This window comes from Zonotrichia albicollis, chromosome 7, assembly GCF_047830755.1.
Source record: "Zonotrichia albicollis isolate bZonAlb1 chromosome 7, bZonAlb1.hap1, whole genome shotgun sequence".
NCBI classification, from domain to species: Eukaryota; Metazoa; Chordata; class Aves; order Passeriformes; family Passerellidae; genus Zonotrichia; species Zonotrichia albicollis.
This window is the reverse complement of record NC_133825.1, coordinates 26,346,008-26,368,240: the sequence shown is the minus strand read 5'-3', so window position 1 is coordinate 26,368,240 and position 22,233 is coordinate 26,346,008. Positions and strand designations below refer to the sequence as shown.

At 42.1% G+C, this 22,233-nt stretch overlaps 1 protein-coding gene across 3 annotated transcripts in view; it reads right to left on the bottom strand.

The window, feature by feature from the left end:
* The window catches only part of RASGEF1A (RasGEF domain family member 1A), a 145,265-nt gene that overhangs the window by 5,459 nt on the left and 117,573 nt on the right, over positions 1-22,233 (bottom strand). For 2 of the 3 annotated variants that reach the window (XM_005481535.4, XM_005481537.4), the window contains 6 exons: positions 16,987-17,166; positions 11,233-11,361; positions 5,611-5,748; positions 2,110-2,331; positions 1,772-1,846; positions 1,437-1,529 (listed from right to left, as the gene is read on the bottom strand). In XM_005481535.4, coding sequence (XP_005481592.1) covers positions 1,437-1,529; positions 1,772-1,846; positions 2,110-2,331; positions 5,611-5,748; positions 11,233-11,361; positions 16,987-17,166 — 837 coding nt within the window. Of the gene's footprint in view, positions 1-1,436; positions 1,530-1,771; positions 1,847-2,109; positions 2,332-5,610; positions 5,749-11,232; positions 11,362-16,986; positions 17,167-19,535; positions 19,693-22,233 lie in introns of those variants that run through there. The other variant, XM_005481536.4, reaches the window with a different exon arrangement.

The following is a 22,233-nucleotide window of genomic DNA, read 5'->3' as shown; positions in this document are numbered from 1 at the left end:
GAGTGCACATCTTTGTTTATACAGAGAAGTCCATGTCTTGGGCAGTTCTGCATAAACAAGCTGGATACTTTCAGCCATTTCCTGTTACTGGAAAAGGAAGATAACATGACATGGCTATCGAATATATGCAATACATTTAAACCTCTCAAAAATGGGGGGAAGCATCAGACTTAAAGTCAGGGGCATGGAACCTAAATATGAGAGAAAGCAGCTGCCACATCCTGCTTTTCTGGTTCTGCTGCATGTACTCCTGAATGACCTGTTGAGAGCAGGCAGTGAGGATGAGCAAATACACAAATTCCCACCCACACAAATGTGCACAGCATCAAGCAACTCATGCTGAGCATCTCATCTGCAAATTCTTTTATAAACTGCAAAACAAAATGAATTATTGCCCGGATTGCATTCATTCATGAAAATATTTTCCCTGTTTAAACCTAAAAGTTCTCTCTGGCTTATATAAAAGTGGCTCCTAAGCAGTGACTGCAGAATCTCTGACCTAAGTACAGAATACCTAAGTATTCTGTCATATCAAAAGAAAATGGTTCAGTAGTCAAAGGTCTGGCTTAGCCCTTGGTGTGCTAAAAACCTTTCTTTGATGGTTTCTTAAATGTATGAGCCCTACCAGCCAGCTCTGCAAGTGTCTTGGTGTGCTCTGCAATGCATTTCTGAGAGCAGGAAATCCTAAGAGATTAGGATCAGTGCACTGGACTTCATGCAAATGCAGCAGGCATTGGGATTCCCATGGAAGGGTGCCTGACCAAGCAGGAATAGGGAAAAAAATTCCAATTTGCTAGAACTTGAATTAATAGAAATCTAAAAAATCATAATAAGAAGCTAAAAAGAGAACATACATGGGGAAAAAGGTTTCTGGGCAGTTTTCTTCTATTTCTTTGCCTATTATATGACAGAAGTTAACCTCTAGTAAGGTTATTCCTCCTCTCTTACTTTTTTTTAAACTTTGTAATAATACACTTTCTTTCAAGATTTTAAAGAAATCTTGATTTTTCTACAATGAATGTTGTATGAATAAAATTAATGAATATAAATTTAAAAATTAATATATCACAGTGCTAATGTTATCTAAATGCAGTGGAAAGACAGCTGTTTACTGGTAAATCTGCATTTAAAGAGGAATATTTTTAAGAATCTTTTGCTGTATTTAAAAATGGATAAATCCTAAAGAGCTCCCTACTCAGTCCACACAAGTTCCATTTCCCTGCATGACTAATGCAGCTGCACAAAATTAAGGAATATATGCAAAGTCAAACATAGCCTTGAACTCTTAATCATATGAGCATGCAAATAATTTAATGCTTGAATAATGCTATTATGTTTAATTGCACTGCTAATGTGTAAATCTCATTTAGACCACTGCCTGCCTCTTGTCCTTAAGGCAGGATCCCTTTGCTATCTTGTTTTCTGTGCACACCTACCCGACAAATCTCTGTAGCCACCAGCATGCTGAGACAATTGAACCAATTGTCATAGGCCTCCAAATTATAGGTTTTGGTCACGTCACTTCGGCACTGGAAGAGAACAGGTCACCTGTTAAACCTCTCCTGTGGCATTATAAAGTCAAAGTTTACCCAAGGATAAACTTCCTTTTCATATCTTGACAAAATCTTGTTGTTTGTGTTTTAAGGCATGAGCTTAAGGAAGCTTAGGAAATGTCAGTCTTTGTTGCACAGGGTGTACTCAAATTATGGAGTTATTATTCTTTACCCTGGTTCAGCTATGTTTCTTTTTCCATCTGTACACCTTTCTGTACCTTGTGATTATCCAGGGAGTCCATGTGGCTGACAATCTGCATCAGATCCTCTGGATAAATGTTGCTCACCCTTTCCTGTGTTTGGAGAGAGGAGAGATTGTCATTGTACAGACAAACAGAGTTCTGTGAAAACAAATCAAAGTTAGGAGAACATTTAAGTAACTTTATCTTCCTAGAGCAAGGTGCTTTTATCAGTGTACCTCAATGATCTTGTTCATTACCTGACTTGGTACTTTTTTATAATACACTGGAGGCTCTCAGTGAAGCCATAGTCAAACTCCTATTGATGAGTATGTTAATAATGTTAATATTTATTAAATAGCAAGCACAAGTCTCACCAGCTCGATGTAGGTCAGCTGCTGTGCCAGGATCAGAGGGTCACAGCACACACTCAGGATGTCCTTCTGGGTTGACTGGGGCTTGGTTTTGAGGATGGTGCCCTTGTCAGTGACAGGCTGCCGGAATTTCTCTCTGATTTCCTGGTACTGGCTCCGTGCAGAAAGGGCCATCAGGAGATTCTGTGTCATCTGGCTAATGATCTTTTTCACTGTTCCATTTTCCTAAGCAGAAGGGAGAAACAACAACTGCTGAAAACCTTTAGCTATTGCAGACATGGATCACCAGAGAATTTCTGCCTGGGAAAAATAAATGCCTATTATCCATTTTCTTTCATCTTTTCTGAGCTGATCGTTCTGTGACAAATGACCTTGTCCTAAATACCCACACAACTCCATAATGACACTGCTCTGCCTGCCTTCCCAGCCCTGCTTGGCTTGGCTGGCAGGTCTGCTCCTTTGGGGAGTGCCCCATTTCAAAGGCATCTGTGTGTGCAGCTGGAGTGGGCATGGGAAAGGTGCTTGCACAAGGCTCCCTGGAACCCCTATGCACCAAGGGCCAAAAGCTCTCATCCTGATCACACCCGCTGATGAATCCAGTCTGTCTAGCCCAAGCACAATCCAGGGAATTCACATAATGTCCAGGAATATACCCCTACAATATCCTAACTTAGCTTTCAACAGCTAAGTATCCAAATATTTGTTAGAGCACCATATACATCATGTTCTCAGAAAACTAGGATGCCTTTCCTGTTTATTGTGTGCATATTTTAAATGTAAGATTTGTAAGGATTCATTGAAAGGTAAAGCCACAGGAACACAATCCATCTGCTCAGTGTTTTGACAACTAAGGTGATTTTTTTTTTTTTCTGCCACTGTGTCCTACAGACATTTCTCAGACATCACCCCCAAAGAGCTAACTTAATTGCTTTCCTACTCCTCCACCCTGTCTGCTACTGCTTTAAGTGACCCAGGCTTCTTCTGCTGCTAGGAGAATTAATTCAACCAGACAGTCCTTTTCCTCACAGAATCATTCTCCTGCTTTCATGCAAATTACTTTTCTTGAAGTTAACCACAAGGTTCACTTGTGCCAGTCCTCACTAGACAGAACTGCAATGAATCTGTGACCATTCAAAGGAGCCACTGCTGTGCAGTGATGGCTGAAATTATGCAGCAGATGTGGGAGATGACTACCAAATACTTGTATATTGCCTGTTATAATTAAGCAATAATGGTGTCAGAATGGTGCTTTACAAGGCAATAATCTGACTCCCAAGTGAAATCAAATGAAAAGCTGAAGGCAGTGCAGCTCATCTTGAGGCTGGATTACTGCTGAACAGCAGCTGTTTGGAGTCATTTCTGATACTGTGTTACAAGTGTTCAGAAATGCCAAGGGAGCCTGGTGGAGGGGACTGAAACAAAGCAGAATTCTCCTCTCTTATGCTGAGCTTTCCACTGTGAATGGTTTGCCTTGCCCACGTGTCTGGGAGGAAGCAGACCCGCTGACAGGATTGCAGAAAATGACACTTGAGGATAGGTGAGAGTATTGCAGATGTTATGTAAAAGTGAGGAAAGAAACTCAGCCATGAAAAGCTGTGGCTTACTTTAGCTATTATGAATTCATTAGCATCCTAATGCTTAGACAATTGTCCTTAGGAGTTTTAGCAGTTTCCTTGTACCTTGTGATTATACTACTTTTTCCCTAATTTTCCCTACAACTTTGGAAGATAAGTCAATGACTGTACAATGACTTGTACCTGTTTGAGTTAATTTTTATTTATTTTGGGGTGGAATCCTGGCTGTAGCTTTAGCTATTTGGTATGCTGCTATCACCAGGACAACACCTGACTGCTTTGTGTGAGTTCTCAGGTGACTTTCTAACTTCATGTATGAAGAATAATGACCTAAGGGGATTTGAAAAAGTTTTAAAATACAAAACAAACCCCCAACCTTTACCATAATTCCATGCTGAAGCATAATTCAGTGTGCTAACAAGAACTTAGAGTGAGAGCTGCTTTTTGTCAGTGTCAAATTAGTATTTCCTAGGGGTCAGATGAAGCACAGCTCTCCATTGGTGAACTTTGATTAGCCTTGTTAAGGGGGTAAATGAGGTGGTGCTGTAATTAACGGATGCCATCAGATGCCTCAGACACCACAGCACGGAGCCATCCCACAAAGATGGATTTTCTCAAATGACCATTATTCATTCATAAGAGTGGAAAGGAAGAGGGAGAAAGAAAGGGCACAACTCTTTTCTAGTTCAAAGTAATAGACAAATTAAATACTGAGAAAGAGATGCTAAATAAACCTCTGCCAAGTCCCAGAAGGCTAAAGTCCTATTTCTTCTTCCCCTCCTCCTGAGGCACTGGCATTCTCATCCAGCACCCACACAAACATCTCTGCTGATGCAACAAAACTGATGTACTTCCCTCAGCTCACTGTGCTGTCCTAGCCCTGACTCATGCCCTGCTGTCAGACCTGTTGTTCTTCATTTTCTCTCTACTTGAATCAACAAAAGCACATAACACAACTGTCTTCCTGGTTCCTCCTAATTTTTCTCAAAAGTATCTTGAAGTTGTGGGTTTAAATACAACAAGAAGCTTCTACTTCTACAGAAGTAAGACTTCACATTTGTACAAGCACTTTACAACTAATTCTCTTGCAGGTCTTGATTATACTATTATACTCTTCCTTCTGTCTATTGCTGTGAACAGTGATTTTCTCAATGAACAAAAAGTGCAGGCTTTGTGAATGATGGGAAAGAGCCAAAACTCACCAAAAAAACCTCAACAACCTCCTCTCCCCTGGCCCCCTAGGCCCCCTCCAAAAGATTAGCACCCCTTGTTTTGTTCCTATTCACTTTATCTGTTTGCTTTAGGTTTTTTCAAGGCCTAGTTTTCTTCACAGGCTAGAAACTCAGAGCTGTTAGACTGGTGATGGACTAGCTAGCAGAGCTCAAAGATAACTTCTTTCTGGAAATACTGTGCCTGTCACCTGAAACATTGCAATAAACTTTTTTTTTGTTAGAAGCTGGGAATGAGGTGCTAAATAATAAATACCTTCACCTTGGCCAGGAGTACATGTGATACAGCTAGCTGGTGTGTCCTGCAGAACTTAGACATACAGAGCAGGGACAATGTACAAAGGATTGGAATGTACAAAGTATGCCATGTACAATGTACAAAGGATGTTCTGTAATTCATTATTAAATCCTCTTGAGCTTTTCTAGTTCCTGTCCTTTCTCCTCCTGCACCACGGTCATTTTTCATATTGCCAGGACTATTTTCTCTCTTCTCCTTACACGTGGTGATTAGATGTAGACAGTTCCTGCTAATGCACCATTAAGTCCATCAGCAGCCCATGTCCTGTGGTTACCCTGACAACTCAGCAAGGGCTGCTGTGGCTCATTTAGGAAATGCTGCCTGCAGGATGGCACAGAACGTGGCACAGTTCATGGAACAGTTGACAAATACTTAAGCACTTTTCTTTCCTTCCCACCCCTACCTCATCACATTGTGTGATCCTGTGAGCAATCTCCTTCAGCTCTTTCATGGATTTTTCATCTTGGAAATCATAGGGGAAAGTTTCAGTCCATTCCTTCAGGAGCTGAATGATTTTAGCAGCGAAGGATTTTAGTTTTGCCTAGAAAGAAACAATGAGTTGATTACTGATCACAGACCTGTTTGACTGCAGATTAATTGGCTGATAAAGGTTCACAGAAATCTGGAGATACCCTTGAAAATTCTTTGCATTAATAGTAAGTGATGGGGACAAAAAAAAGAACAAATTTAACTGTGCACTAGATTCCTAAATAGTATAATTTACCCTCCTTTCATGGTGATGTCTCTTACCAAACACTGTGAAGACATTTTCAAGGTGAGTTGTATAAAACCAGGAGGATGACAGAGCAGTTCAAGTGACTTGTTTAACTGAAGTCCATGAGGTTTAAGCTCATTTCTGCCATCTGAGGCCGCAGTTCTGCAGTGTTTGCACTCAAATGTGTACAGACCAGTACTCTACCAACCATGTTCATGAGAAACATTCACAAAGACATTTCAGTTCTATAGAATTTATCAGACCATCCAGGCTGGGCTGTATATGACACCAATGAATGACAGGAAAGACGTGTGTATTCGCTCCATGACGCATAAATCAAAACAGACTTTGACAGTAAAAGGTATTGGCTTCTGTTCAAAAAGCTATCAACCACTGAAAGGGCAGAGAGTATTTTTTTCTTTTTTGGTTACCTGTGAATCTTCTAAGGTTTTTGATCAGTTAGACCTGAATTGGATGCCAGTTACTCCCCTCTCCATTGCATCAATGGACAGCAGCATCAAAACATCCAAGGGAGCAGTCTTGTAAAATTGGGAGTGTGAGTGCTAAGAACTTGTAATGAGCAAGAAGAATCAGACCTTAATTTAGGCTGTATTTATCCTCCTACCCAGCTTGTGAGGCACAGAGGAAAAAAAGGAAGCTCTGTTTGTGTTCCCTGCCCAGCTGTGTGAGTGCAGAGCTCCCTGGAGCAGCAGCTTCCTGTCCCCAGCCCAGCCCTTTGGGGACAGGAGGGCTCTCAGCATGGCACTGCCACCTCAGCAAACTGCTGTAAGCCAAACAGAGAATGTCTCCCAATACTGGTAGCAGCTCCTGCCAAAACAGCATCACATCATGGCATGCCCCAGTTTATCTAATCAAAACCAAAGGACAATGAAATTAAGCTGGTTTTGTTTTGCTTTTTTGTTTAATATCTTGTATAGTCAGTGATATTAATAATCATTGATAAAGAACTTTTAAGTTAAACCATGCACCCTTGAATCCTCAATCTGACAATTAGCCAGTGCCTCCTTGTGGGTCTAGCGGGAATTTTCTTGGGTTGTTTTGGTTTTTTTAAGACCTGCCAACTGCTAACATGCATTTCCTACCTGTTTTTATTGACAGCATTTAATTGATGCTGCTAATGAGATAAACACAGAATAGCTGCATAGGGAGGGCAAAACCAAAACACCCCATTCTTTTTGCCAGCAGTGTCTTTGCATTCCTGCAAAGCAGTGTCTGTCAGTGCCCCTTGTGTGCAGCTCCAAGCTATTTCTCAGCAGTGTGGGACAGAGTTCCAGATTACAGCTGCCTATCCTCCAAACTCCCACTGTCCTCTGCCTTGGGGAAAAGACAATTTATACTTATTTGCCAGGAAATGCATGGAGCCTGACATTATTAAAAGAATAATCTGTAGGTGGTGATGGACCATTAATTAGCCAGGGAGTGCACTTCCATTCAATTAAAGTGAACAGGTATGTGCCAACTCCACTGCTGTTTACCAAAAAGCTGCTACAGAACTATTTTTAATACTAATAATCTTTCTAGTATTAATCATTCTTTTTCATTTTTGGAACTGAAAAAGGAGTGGTGAGGGCAGAAAGGTTTAAAAATCTCACCTTAGGCTATGGCAAGCATCTCCATATGAACACTCAGTTCATGAAGAATTTATAGCTTGTCTAGACTGACCCCAGCAGCTGAAGAGGCTACATCAGTCACATCTGATGCTTTTTTAATGCTGCTGTGTCCAAGATTGCTCCTTAAAGCCAGGAGCCCACTGAAGAGGTAGCATTAGCTGGCACGATTTGAGGTAGGTGCAGCATAACACCAGGCTGTATTTCATCAGTATTTTTAGGCACTGATATAGAAGGAGAAGATTTGAAGGAGAAAAATGAAGCTTTGTTCTTGTAGTACTCAGCCAAATTACCCTAAATTAGACTCCATGTACCGCTTAAAACACAGTGATTTATGAACACTGACTTCACATCTCTTGTATCTATTTTTGAGTCATTATGGTGTGCCCTCTTCGTATGGCAAGCCAGGCATGTTGCAAGACAAACTGCACTCCTCAGGTTTAGAAAAGCTCAGTGTTTCATCAGCTGCCTTCTAACTCTGATGGCAATAAGGTGCACACTTTCTGAGAGCAGTGCTGGGAGGCTCAGTGCAGCAGAGCAGGGCATTTCTGTTCCAGGTGCACTCTGGTGGAGCCAAAGCAGCAGGACAGGCTCAGTGCACGTGGTGGCCCACGTGGAAACATCACAGACCTGGGGGCAGCAGCACAGTTCCCTCTCTGCCATGGCTGCAATAAACCCACCAGCCCACTTTTCTCCAGCGCTGCTCCAGACATGGGCCTCCCCTTGTGAGGTCTCTGGAGTCCATGGGAATACTTCTCCCACAAACATTTCTTTGAGAAGAGAAATAACACTATTAATTCAAGTGTTCTGTGGATTGACCCTGTTCCTGAGACAAGACAGGACTGAAAAACAACTCCCAATTAGAAAGGAGGGCAATAGGAAAGATTTAATGGGAATGACCTGGTTATACGTATTTTTCAATTTTTAAAAAGGAGGACTTACTGGCAAAAAAACCCAGAGGAAATAGTAACTTTTGAAGGGATTATATATATATAATTTGTTTTATATATATTTATATATATGTTTTTGTTTTGTATATATATATTTGTTTTGCCTGTCTATGCATGTGTGTATATATATATATATATATATATATATATATCCTTTTGAAGGCTATATATATAGACAGGCAAAACAAACTTAATAGAAACTAACTTCTATGTTCTCTTTTTATTTCTTACTACTTTACCTTGAGCTGTATAAAATACTCAAGCTGCAGAAGTGTACCACAGGTGTAACAACAGGGTTTTTATCCAGCCAATAAAACTGTACAAGTGATTTTTCCCTGATAATCTTGCTTGATACTTTCCAATCTCTAATGAATTTATGGAGAGTTAATTTTTTTCCTTTATGGTCAATCTTAACTACTGACTTGTATGTTATAATTGTTGTTTTAAACTGTGAAATTCTTGCTTTTTTTGAGTAGTTAAAAGGACTCTAAGCAGACTCCAAGACATCCCAGAGTGTTTTTCTTTGCAAACTACTTTTTCTGGGTTGTATTTCTGTAGAACTCTTTGGCTAGCCAGAAATGTCAAAACCAAGAGAATGATAAGGATTGTGGTGTGTAACCTCAAAACCTGCTTGCTTGCCACTTCTTCAGCTGACATGCTATCCAGGCACCAAGTTGCACAGCTTATCTTAAGAGATTTGCATAAGCAAACTCGATAAGAGATGCTTTAACTGCTTTTTGTCAGCTATTTCCTGCTTTGCAGCCACTTAATTAGAAGGTGCTGGTAGCTGATGATACCTTAATGGATTATGACTGTGACTACTTGAGAGTATCTCAAGTGAAGAGTTTGTATGCTGTATGTGAAATGAGATTTTATTTGTTGCCATGTAGAAAAACAAATGTTTGCAAGTGCTTGTGGCCAAACTATTCTGTAAAACATACAGGTGCTGGCAGTAGAGGGCAATGAAGGAGTAATTTGAGAGCAATGTCAGAAGTTCATGCAGGGTTTCCCAAGAAGTTTGTGTTTAGAAGGCAGGAAGTTTGCAGCTTATATTAAGGAGGTAGGAAGGGATCAAGGGCATAACAGAAAGGGCAGCCAGAAAAGCATGTGAATGAAAGCCACCTCCCAGAAGGGATTTATTGTCACCCTGCTGCTTGCTGGGTGTCCTGCAGCCCATGTCCAAGGTGCCAGCAGGTGTAAGAGTGTGAGCAGCAATATGAGCTGTTCTGTCTGACATTGGGATGTGATGCTATTTCATTTCTATCAGGAATCCAGGACTTTTTAACAAGCCTGCTGAGAAGCCACACTAATACTACTTTACAATTAGCATTGTATCTCTAAACAGCCAGCTGATTTAGTCCCCAGAGATGGCTTTCACTTGAAAATCTCTGAAGGGCATTGTTATTCACAAAAGTTTCATTTATATGCCATTCATTTTAAATCCAAGTATTTCACAGATGTATTTGGACACTTTCTACTCACTGCAGTCTTTTCCTACATAGGTGTACAACTCAGATTGACTCATTCTGTATTTCAGATGGTCCTGGCACCTTTTAGAGGTTCCCATCTCTGTTGTTTAGTTACATGTTGCTGAGGAACCATTACAACTTAGAGAGCAGAGTTTGCTCAGTCACAAATGAAGTTTGGCAGCGGTGCCAGGGACAATTATCACCTCTGAGTGCAAAAGTGGATGCAGTGCTTCTGGCACCTCACATCTCTGACCCTTGGTTTCCCCAGCACCTACAGGATGAGCTGTGCAGATGTTTGGAGAGCAGATCATGGGACTGACCTGGATGAAAGTCATTTTGTACACGGTTAGTTTGTCCTGTGGAGCAATGTTGTGACATTAATAAGAGAAGAGGATACACATCAGGAATAGTATGGGAGAAAAAGCCCTTAGGTCAGTATTGCTGTTAAAAACTCTTTATTGACAAATCAGAGTTGCCTTTTGTGCTCCTCACTCAAAGTGCTGATACACCAAGGAGAAAATAAAATGGGACTACTAATGTGCTTATTATGATTAGGAATGGGAGCATGCAATGTCTCATCAGAGAAGAAAGATTCCAAAACATGCCCAGGATTTGAACAATTTAGATCTTTACTTTTTGGTACCTTCCTGTTTCTGTCACTCTTATTTGATGCCCAGCTTGGACTTTTCTGGAACTTCAATTTCAAATAATTGAAAGTCTTTCAATACACACTTTACAAATGGTGACACTTAGATGGATGTAAGTTTGGTTTAAGTGATTGTAATAAAACATGTCAGTGCAGGTCACCATTTTAAATAAGCACATCTCTTAATTTTTGTGAGAGGTAACTCTTTGATTTACTGCTAAACTGAGTTCAAACACCCCAACAGTAACCTGCAGCAGAGATTGTTAACTCTAATAGGATGGTGAGCCTGACTGGAGAAAGGAATTTTCTGGAATCTGATTTTCCTTACTGGGTGAAAGCTCAAAAGTGCAAAGTAGCTGCTGGGCAGCTTTCATGGCACACACACACTGCTCCCCTGACCTGCAGCTGCCTGGTGAGGCAGTACAGAAACCCAGCAAATGTGGCCAGCAAATAAAGATACCTCAAAGAACAAGCCCCAAATACAAGTGCATCCAGCAACAAATCCCAGTTACAATTTTGTATTATTCTTTATCAGTCTATTTAGCTTTACAATGAGGAGAGAGTGGAAAACAAATGACAGCACCACAAGTAACTGAGAGACAAAATGGTCCATTTACCTTTTCTGCCTCAGTCCCCACTTCCAGCTGCTGCTTCTGTTTAATGCAGATCTGCCCCACTTTAGCCAGGAGCTCGTGTGGGTGAATGAAGACTCGTGAGCTCAGTAGGAAAGTGAAGATGTAAGTTCTCTGTGTAAGGAGAAAAAAAGAAAAACAACAAGTTGAAAAGCTTTAGCAAAACTAATGTGTTTTCCTTGAAAAGACTAATCTGTAACCGATTAATGTAACTTTGCTTCATTTAAAATTTCTATAATTTTTCTGGTCTCCAGAGAAATGCAGGTCCTTTTTAGCTCTGTTGAGAGGAAATGCTATAGGCTTGAAGGCTGTTAACTGTGGGGTTTTCCAATTGTCAAATGGTTTCCTTTTAAAATGCCAGACTCAGTGTGCTTAATTAGTCATCACTTACCAAAGCCACAAATAAAATACATCTAATGAAGGGTGTTATGACTCTTAAACACCATCATTTAATGCTGCTTGGTTTCTTTAAGAGTGATTGATTGTTTCTGACTGAGCTGCAGAAAACTGCATGATGTATATTCCAAACCACAGCTGTAATTTCTTCATGTTTGGGGATTTTCATTCCTTTCTCCCCACAATCACTGACAAAAGTTTTCATTTAGTTTGGGGGTGCAGGACAATAATTTAGTTTTAAACTTGACTTTATTTATCTGGGGCTTGTTTCAGAGTCTTTGAATATGAACACTGCTAATAAATACCAACAATGAGGATGTCTCATTAGAAATAGCCTCTCCATTGTCATTTAAAAGCTGTGATGCACTGTATGGTACTCTGGACAAGTATCCATTGTACCATATTCTGGATCATTTAATTGAAGTGAGGATGATTTTTATGTCCCAGTCTTGTTCCAGTGCTTGAAGCTGGGCTGCTGCATTGGGCTGTAATTGCCTGACTAATGACAGTAGCACCTCATAAGTAATTCCATTTTTCCCTCAGGCTTTCTGGTAAAATTCAGAGTAGGGAAATTATAGGGGATCTCCTTGACACAGTATTTCAATTAACCTTTGTTATGTTTAAAATGTGCACTGTTACTTTTTCCATGTTTTAGTAATGTGACTTTGCAGGACACAGCCAAATACATTTAATAGTCACTGTGAGCTTGTACCACCTTGGGCTGGGCAAGTAAACTAAGACAGTTAAAATGTTAGGGCCAGTTGTCTAAAATATGGTAGCTCTACTATCTGCTACCAAATTCTGCTGCTTGCAGTTGCTAGAAGGAGCTTATAATTAAACAAGAATGGTATCTTTATGACCCCAAAGTGGTTATATGGTATCTCTCTTTAATCAGAGTAAAATGTACTATTAATAAAAAACTGTTCTCACTTCTCTAGTACTCAGCATGCCCTATAATACAAATTTAGCACAAAATAAATAACACTAACCAAAAGTCAGAGTGTTCTGGGAGTGAATGGAAAGTATAATAGTATTAAACACATATCTAAACATACAACTCTGTCCTGTCCTTCTGAAGGAATGTAATGAAAGTACAGAATGTACAGTGTGATACAGCAGCAGTGATTCCTAAACTGATGTGTTCCCTACTCAGAAGGAAACAACAGAAAGAACTGTGTTGGATTGTGAGATGTGGGGGGTGTGTGTTTGTGTCTTTAACTATGCCTACTTATCCTCTGTTTCACTTTCTATCTATCTCATGTGTTCATTGTTGTCCCTGAACTTAAAACTGTGAGTCTGGACTATGTGCAACAGGAATTTAGCTGTTGGGTGAGTCAGCTGTCACTGGGTTGTGTGAAATATTTTTTTGCACTGAAGACTTGAAGCAGCCCTCAGTTTTTACTGTATTTTGCATTTGAGAGATGAGATGGGTGGGGAGGGAAAAAAAAAGGCGACGTGACATTCTGATCGCTTCCCCACATTCTTGCTTTGGGAGTTGGGAGGGCCTGGCTGAGAGATGTCTGTGTGTGTCAGTAGCAGGGAGCCACAACTTGAGGCACACTGCCCTGGCAGTGACCTTTGCTCTGATAAGCTGGAACACATTGTTTTAAGCAAAGATGTAATTTTGCTTCTCTCTCACAGTAATTCTAGAGTTGGTCTCCTTGGTGGAAGCGTGTGTGATGTGGCAGAGTTTATCCAGAGGGACTCTGAGAAAGGGCCACTCACAGCTTCATTTTCCTGCTGTTTTCCAGCAAGAAAAGTGTGTGCACATGACCTGTGCTTTTATTTGGTTCCTTTGATAATGTTTTATAGGATGTTCATAAAAGATTTGAACTGGCAACAGAAAGATACAGGCCATGGCAGTGTGTACTTTGCATTTCAGGCTTGCTGATGTGTCTGTGTAATCAGTAGTTACTGTACTGGACCCATGCAATGCTTTTTCAGACAACATCAAACTTTCAGATTTCAGAAACAAGTTATCATTCCTTCTGGAATCCATCTCCTCTATTTTTATTCCATTTTTTAAAGTCATTTAACTGAACTAGGTTCATTACTTTGGGAAACAAAATTGTTCCATCGTGGTCAATCAAGATATGGTGGTTTACACCATACTGGTATCAAATTGAAGGGTTTTGATACTTTCATTACTGACACAGACAAGGACTACAATTAAGAGCTAAATGAAAAATGACAGCAGTACTGACCTCCCCATTTCCTTATCTCTCTGCTAGTAGCCACTCCTTATCCAATAAAGAAATTTCAGACTGAACTAAGCCATGCATTTCAGGTTAGTGCTAGGTCTCAGGAGCTAAAACACAGTTGTTTTGGATAGTAAAGATTTCATACTAATTAGTATTTAATATGTAATGTATGTACATATGTAATGTCATATGTACAGAGGCTAAATATTATGACAGTGCAAAAACCTACAGCTTCTCAGGCAGTCCTCTAGCCATGAAGGGGATGGTTTGGAGAAGGAAATTTAGCTCTGAAGCTAGCTAGTTTGATACAGAATGATAAAAAAATGCTCCCATAAGCTATAAGAGTGAAAGTTAAGCTCCATTTATCCTAAAAGTGACAGGTATTTGGGAGGGGAGGAGAAAAAAAAAATCCTTTCTGCAGTTGGGAGAATGTAAGTAGACACAAAAGGGGCTTGTGCTTTGCAAGAGAATAAGAAGCCAGATTCCTTTAGTGCCTAAAGTTGTTGCTAAGAGATGAGCTGAATTATATTTAAAAAAAAAGAAGAGTGTGAGTGCACAAGACTAAAGAAGGAATTGTTACTCTCTGACCCAAGAATGCACTGATGACTTCTCGAGGTGGGGAAAAAAAATAAAATTTCTCTGTGTGCACTCACTGCTCATTCTGGAACTTTGTGTTTGTGAAATATTTTCTGCAAATATTTTCTTGCTTGGGCACAAGGGTTGCAGACTGGTACATTCCATTCCTAACCTCCTGAACTCCTCTGTCTCATGAGCATACATTTCCCTGTGTGCAGAGCAAGTCCCCGCACACAAACAAGACTCAGAAGAGCAGCACACTAATGCAGGCACTTATCTTTCCTGTCCTCCCTTGCCTGTCTCGTGCTCTGCCAACATGGCAAGCACATTTTTGTTCTGCCTCTGTAACCAGCACAGAAGGACACAGTGTGTTTGCTCTCTCCCTTTTTCCCTGCCCAGAAGGTTCCTGTGATCAGTGTGCACACAGGCAGCAATGTAGTCTGTGCTGAAATGCAGTCATCAGAAAACTTGGATGAGTGCTGCAACTGTGTCACTATGAAAGAAGGTAACCCCTGCTCTAATACTGCCACTGGCTTCTCTGGGTGATACCTTGCTGCCCTTCTTTGGATGAGTAGCCAGAGAGTTAAGACTAAGAGGTTTTGATACTTCTGTCTTGAACATGCAGGACTGGCTGCTCTTCTGACAGGATATCAGCTTAAATGGCCACCACCAACCCTCTGTGGCAACTCCCCTAAAACCACAAATGAGCATGAAATGAAGTTTAAACATGTAACTGAAGGGAAATAGAAAACTTGAGTTTGAAGACAACGGAAATACAGCTTCTTCTTCATGTTGTTCAGAGCTTATTTGTCCACTCATTTTATAACTAATCCTTTCACCTAAACTGGGTGATGTGGTTTAACTAAAGGTATGTGTTGTGCTGTGGAGGAGATGAATTTGGTTGGATGCTGTTGTCCATCTGTCTTTCCCTGGAGTTATCCCTGGGGGCTTCTGTTGGATGCTCAGCTGTGAGCCTGCAGGGTGGGGCCCACGGCTGCTTGCTTTGTAACGCACTCTTGCATGGGACATGAAGGGAAAGCACCACGGAAACTCGCTGCATTACAAAGTAAGCTGTAGACCCCTTACTCACTTCCTGGAACCATTTTCAGAACGGCTGTGTTATAAATAGATTTCATGTTGCAAGGTACAATGAGAGATGTGCATTAGCAGCTACTTAAAAAATTTGCTACACTTCTGAAACACATGAATCTTGTTACTTGTTACTTGTATCAGAGGAAAGAGAAGGAAGAGGCTCCTTGGATTATCCTAAAGCTATTCATTCCCTGTAACACCCCACCGGCTCTACCCACTAGTTTCTTCTGTGCATCCGCTCTACAATATGTATTTGGGGGTGTGGAATGGAGATTTAATGTCTAACAATGGTTATTCCTCTGAGTCTTAGAAAGGATTTGGTACTGGCAGCACAATTGTATGTTAGCCATATGTAAATATAAGGTTTAGGATTACTTTTGAACTGGAATAGTAAACCATGCTTGTTTTGCTTTTTTAATCCTATACTGATGATTGATGGCAATTCTGCACATTCCCACTGAACTCTGGCACGGAGAGTCCCTTTTTGTGGATGATGATTGTGAGGATGTGTGGTGTTATTTGTGGGATCTTGGAGGGACTTTATTATGATTTAAATGAGACCACAATAAAACATTCTACACAAATTAGATTGAGAAATATACAAGACATAGCATGGCCCACTGCAATAAACATTAAGTTTGGCATACAAGTTAATAGTGACTGCAGTTTCCTGCTCCCTTGTTAGTTTTTCAAAGTGCTGGGATATTTCTGTAATAGCTGCTGCTTTTTCAGAGCTCAAATAGAATAGAAGTTATACAGACCCTCTGATCTTTGGCCACTTGTTCCAATAGTATCTTTCATTAATGGGCACAAAGAGTAATTTTAAGTGATAAAGTGGTATCTTAATATCCTAGGTTCAAATTCTTACTGCATACCCTAGAGTTACATATAGGGAAGTTTCACTTTGAGGACTGCACTGAGGATGTTCAGCCAGTTGCAAAATCATTTTCAGGCTTGAGAACATACGTTATTACAGCACTGTCCCATTAAAATGTCTTTAGAAAGAGAGTATTTTAATTAAAATCTATTTTAGGTTGTGATTTTTTTTTTCTGATGGCCTAACTAGGATATGCATAGAAAATTAAAGGGAAAAATACTAGAGCTGTTTTCAGGTCTGCTTCCCTAGGTAGGACCTGGTTAGCAGTTAATCTTGGCTGCAATAGAGCTAAAGCAGCTTAGAACTATGAAAATTCGGTGGCTAATGCTGCTTTTAATTGGCTCTTAAGGCACCCATTTGAGTTCAAGATGGCTTTATCTTTTAACAAGCGCTCTCATTTAGAAAGAGAATATCCCTATTGAGCAACATTTTTAACTAATGAATATTGCCAGTGAAATAAATGCATCTTTAGCCTACATCTCAATCTTGAATCAGACAGAAGTAGAATTTTATGAGAGAGCAACAATTCAGATAGTAATGCAGTATGGGAGTAGTAAAGCATGGGAGTAAAGAAATCCCCTTTTGGTGGCTACTTACATCTGGATAATAGTCCATGGTGGGCACCAGGCGCTCTATCAAGGCCTCCAGTGATCCAGAAACAAGGTTCCCATCCTGGTAAACAGGGTCCACACATCTCTCTCCCATGTCTGGCTGCACTTGCCCACTACAACTGGAACCAAGCATGCTGGAAAATATTGGCGTCTGGGGCATAGTTTCCTGCAGAAGGGCAGAGAAAGGGAGAGAGGGTTAAGCTTTCTTGCAGGATGTCTCATGTGTGGGTTTTACAGAGGCATACATTAAACACAATTACAGTTTTGACTGAAGGCAGCCTCAGCGTTCAAGCTGAGTTCTGAATCCAAGCAGTCTGCAAGCTGGCTTTGCTGTTTGAAATGCACTTTAAATTATGTCTCTAAAGCTGTAGATGCATGAGTTAAAAGAATTTTCCTCACTGCACTTGATTTCTTCCTTCTCCCCAGTTTTTCCCTGTTTTTTTTATGCATAAAACTAGACAGAGATGAAAATACAGAATGCTTTCTGAATTTCCAAGATACTCAAGTGGTGCCTTACTGAGCAAATAAACAAATACTAAGCTTTAATGTTCCCATTTTTACTCGTTTTGAAGTCAGATCTTTGGCCAAAACACTTCACTTGTGATGATAAATCCTTCACCACTTCTGTAGCTAGGTGCAATCCAGGTCTCAGCACAAGGGCATCTTCAGCATGTAGATATCTCTGGAAACAGCAGGGGATATCCTGTCTGATCAAAATTGCCGGTTTTTTTAAACATGTACATGAAACCAGGAACTGGGTGGAACTGTGACATATACTGTCATATACAAGCCTAATTTAAACAGTCTCTCTGGAGATCTTTGCTTAGGATACAAACCTGTTGTTGCAACACAAAAACCACACCAAGGTTTGGGGTTTGCACCTCCCTTCCCTTGACCACAATTGTATCACTGTACCGCAGCCTTTGAGTAAACTGCAGGGGGTTTCTTGTTTGTTTTAAATTGGCTACAGCTTAAATCTATGCAGAAGCCTAAACAAAACATCCTGCTGCTGTATGTAAAGGTTGGAAATGCTATTCAGCATCAAAACAGTTCCCCCTGGCTGCTGAAATAGTCAAGACTGTTTAGGAGATCAAGTGCAAAGAAGGCAGCATTAACTCTTGAGGCGCTGTCTCACTGTCTCTGAAAGAGACAAGATACTGACATAGATGAAAGGCACTTATGTAGATGAAAAGGATTAGGCCATTATCGGCACCTTTAACCTGACAGCTGTTTCTAACTGAGCTCATCTCCTGCACTTAAGTCTTCTGAGCAATTTTTTAATGCAAGGCATATTTTTCCTCTCAAACTCTCCAAAGTCAATCATTCATGTTTACAACTGGAATACAGAACGTTTTTCTCCTCTTAGGCACTGATAAATGCTAGGTGCACTGTGAGGAAAAAAATACCAATATTAACAGAACTTGTTTATCAAAGTGACAGATTTACTTGCGTGATGCTGATAAGTAGAACTGTTTCGTGGCTTTTACCAAAAGACCATTGCGTACATACGTGATAAGAGACATAAGGGAAGTGTAATTCCCTGTAAGATAAATATAGTAGCTGTTTAATAGCAACCAGGGAGACCACAAGGAGGAATGGAGGCTCAGTTTCAGAAGTTCAGGACACAGAGTCCAATAAAATAGAAAACGCAGGATCTAATGTCATATCAAAAGAAATGAAAAATGACAGTTCTGCACAAAAGCACATTGAGGTTACTCGGTATTTTACAGATTTTTCTGTTAGGCCTGAGCTTTGCAGTACATAACACCGACAAACGGCTGAAGCTAACGGCTTCGCTATCTGTACTATGTAACTCGCCAGTAATTTGCTTTTTTCCCTTTTAAGGTCCATAGCAATACAGCCCCAAGCTGCTGCTCAGGATGGTCTGGCTGTGATGAGCACTTCTGGCCAACAACTTGAAGTTGCACAGGGCTTTTAAGCGAACCTAACCACAAAACAAATCCTCACTGAAACGATGCTTTAGCGGGAAACGTACCCCGCTTTTGCCATCAAGCCTTTTAACTCCTTTAAGGCGCTCGTGCATCAGTTCGGTATTTAAAGACCCCTCTGGAGCGCAGCCTGTACCGCTCCCTTCCCCGCCGCCCTGGCTGTCCTGGTGCCGCATCCCGCGGTGCCACCGCGCTCGCGGGGCTGTCCCTGCGGGAGGGCAGCGGGCACGGCCGGGAACAGCGGGGCACTGTGGGGCAGAGCCGGGGCACAGCGGGTGCGCTCCGCCGCCGCCACCCCGCGATCCTGGGGCGCTCTCCGCTCTACCCGCGCCCCCAGCCCCGCTCCTGGGGCGGGATCGCTGCGGCAGAGCCCCGCAGCACCTGCCGCCGGCCGTGCCCTCTCCCCGCCGCCGGCTGTGCCCCGGGAGCCGCTGGCTGGCGGGACCCGGCGGGGCGCTGGCTCCGCCGCAGGGGCAGCTCCGCGCCAAGCCCACCCGTGCCCTCCGCGCTCCCGGGGGTCCCTCCCGGCGCTCTGTGCCCCGCAGGCGGCGGCGGGGCCGGCCCCGGCTCGGGCAGCGGCGCTTACCCTCATCTTCCTGGCGCGGCGCTCCCGGCGGGCGGGCGGGCACCGGGCCCGGGCTGTGGGCTCTGACAGCCCCGGCCGCCCGCCGCCGCTCCCGCCCGCCCGCCTGACGTCAGGGCGGCCGCGGGGCCCCGTTGGCTGAGCGGCGGCGGGGCCCGTTCAAACGGCGCCGCGCGGGGAGGGCGGGGGCGGCCGGGCACCTTTCTGCCGGGAACGCTCCCTCTTTCCGCGTGGTTTGGGGTGGGAGGGCTGGCTCCCTCTCTCCCCCGCTTTTGTTTTTTTTTTTTGGTTGGTTTGGTTTTTCCCTTTTCTGTATGTTTTTCCCCCCAAATACGCGTTCTCCAGCCGCCAGCCGGCCCGGCTCCCCGCGCTGCCTCCGTGTGTGCCCGGACGCGCTGCTCCGGGAGCGCGGCCGCCCAGCCCTGCCCGCTGATAACTGATTTTATTCCTCTCTCTGTCGGAGTTGTTTCTCTTCTAGCTGCCTGAGCCAGTTTGATAGCCCTGGGCTTGTCCCGAGCCGTCCGGCTGGCGCGGGACCAGCCCCGTCCTGTCTAGAGTCTGATCTCCCTTGGAAAGGCCCCGAGGAGCATCAATCTGCCCCACAGAGTCCCTCACCTGTACCCTGGAGCAGCTGAGGACTGCCATCTTTTCAGCCCTTTCCCACACAACCTTTTCCCCTTCTTGTCTTGTTCTTTATTTTACTTGAATTGGGATGGTTTAGTGGTTGCTACATTGTCTCCAGTCACTATTTAGATTTATTTTTGTTATTCAAATTATATATTCGATTGCTGTGTTTGAATATGTAGCAGAAGGCTTCTCTAGTTTCCATGGTGATTAATGTAGAAAAAGCCTTTTTGGGGGTAGGTACGCCACTCTAGGTAGGTGGGCTCGGCAAATGAATTTGGGCACATGCACGTACTCAGGAGCGTAAGGAACAGATTCAGGATTGCTCACGTTTTGAGGACAAGCACTGTCATCCATCCTAAACACACGTTAATTTTAGGAGGACATGTAGCTACTCATCTTTACTGCTTGCTTACTAAATTCATTTTGGCTTCCAAATTCTAACTGTTTTGCTATAGAAATTTATTTTCCTTATTTAAAATGAGTTTTTCTTTTAAACAACTACTAGAAAAGTCAGGGTTTTTCCCCCCCTGCCAAGTCTGCTTTGCTGTTAGTCTCTATCCTGGCTCTTAGCTGTGTTCCACCACCTTTGGAGTGTGCAGGTGCTGTTGCAGACCTGATGCCTGTTTATGTGAGGCTCTGCTCAGTTACAGCCCCTGCCTGCCTTGGTTCTGGGCTGGAATCCAGGGAGTGGTGTCTGCACTGTCACTGTGTAATGGTCAGGGAAATATAATAGTAACCCACAGGAGATGCGGGACAAGTTTTTTTAAGTCTTGTTCAAATATCTTGAAGCTCTTTATAAAAAGTTACCAAAAGCAGAAGGTAAGAACTTATAGGCTATCATTGCATAACATGATAGTATTTCTTTCTGAATGCTATGAATATCTTTCAATACCTCATCTAGTATTTATGGCTAGGAGCAGCACCAGCAAGCCTGCAAATAAGTATGCGTGAAAAACAGGCATTGGATTTCATTCTGTTTCTGTGCTAATCTGTTTTCTAACCTTACTCAAACATTTGCTGAGACTTTTAGAAGAATATGTCCATTAATCTTAGCAAAACATACCTAGTTAATTGAGCTCTAGTCACAGATTCAATCTGTTGTCAAAACAACCCGTGATCTTTTTGTTTGTTTGGGATTTTGTTGGTTTTAGTGACATCAGAAATTAGATCTGTCTTGTCAGTGGAACTAAGAAATGTAGGAATTAAGATAAAAGTAAGGAAAACTATGCTAGCTAGGCATGTTTTCTCTTCTCTGAGACATGTATCTATTCTGTGTTTTTGTTCCACATTTCTCCACTCAGTAGTCCAGCAGAGTCTGTTTAGACTTTTTCTATGTGTATGTAAAGGTGCATATACACGTATATTTCTTGTTTATACACATATAAACAAGAAATATAAACATATACATTTAAGCATGCACGTATAAACATACACATTTGTACGTTTATACAAATGTTGGGGGGTGTGGTAGGATAAAAGCTCAGTAAAATATCTTTTCCTTTCCTAGGATACATGATGCTTGCTTTTGGGGACACTGTGTTGTGCAGTCTTGTTGGAAAGGTAGTTTTTACAAATCAGAGAAGCTGAAGGTCTTATACAGCATGTAGCAGATGAATCATGTTATCATTTTATTTCATTTCATTTCCCTTCTGTAAAGTGTGGAGGATGACCTTTAGCTATCTATATTCTGACTGTTGAAATCTGTTGATACAGAAACTCTCTGTGGTCTAATTGTTTTTGTAGTTATGTAAGTTCTGTTCCTCAGCAAATTGCTTGCATTTTGAACGTGCTTCCATCAGGCATTGCCTCATGCTGTTGGTGGGTGCTCCCCAGAGCAGTTTAATCAGCAGCAGAGCCTGTTCTGGTTCTGTGGCTTGCTTTTGAGGTGACGCTGCTGTGGTTCACTTGGGCTGGTCAGAGCAGCATCTTGCTGCAGAGTGAGTCAGCAGCAGCCACGCCGTGCCTGCCTCAACCTTCAGGGCTGCTTCAGCCTCTCTCCCTCTGGCCAGCATCACCCTAACACCTTCCATTACCTGTGATTAACGACCTGGATTGACACTTGCAGTATTTGGGT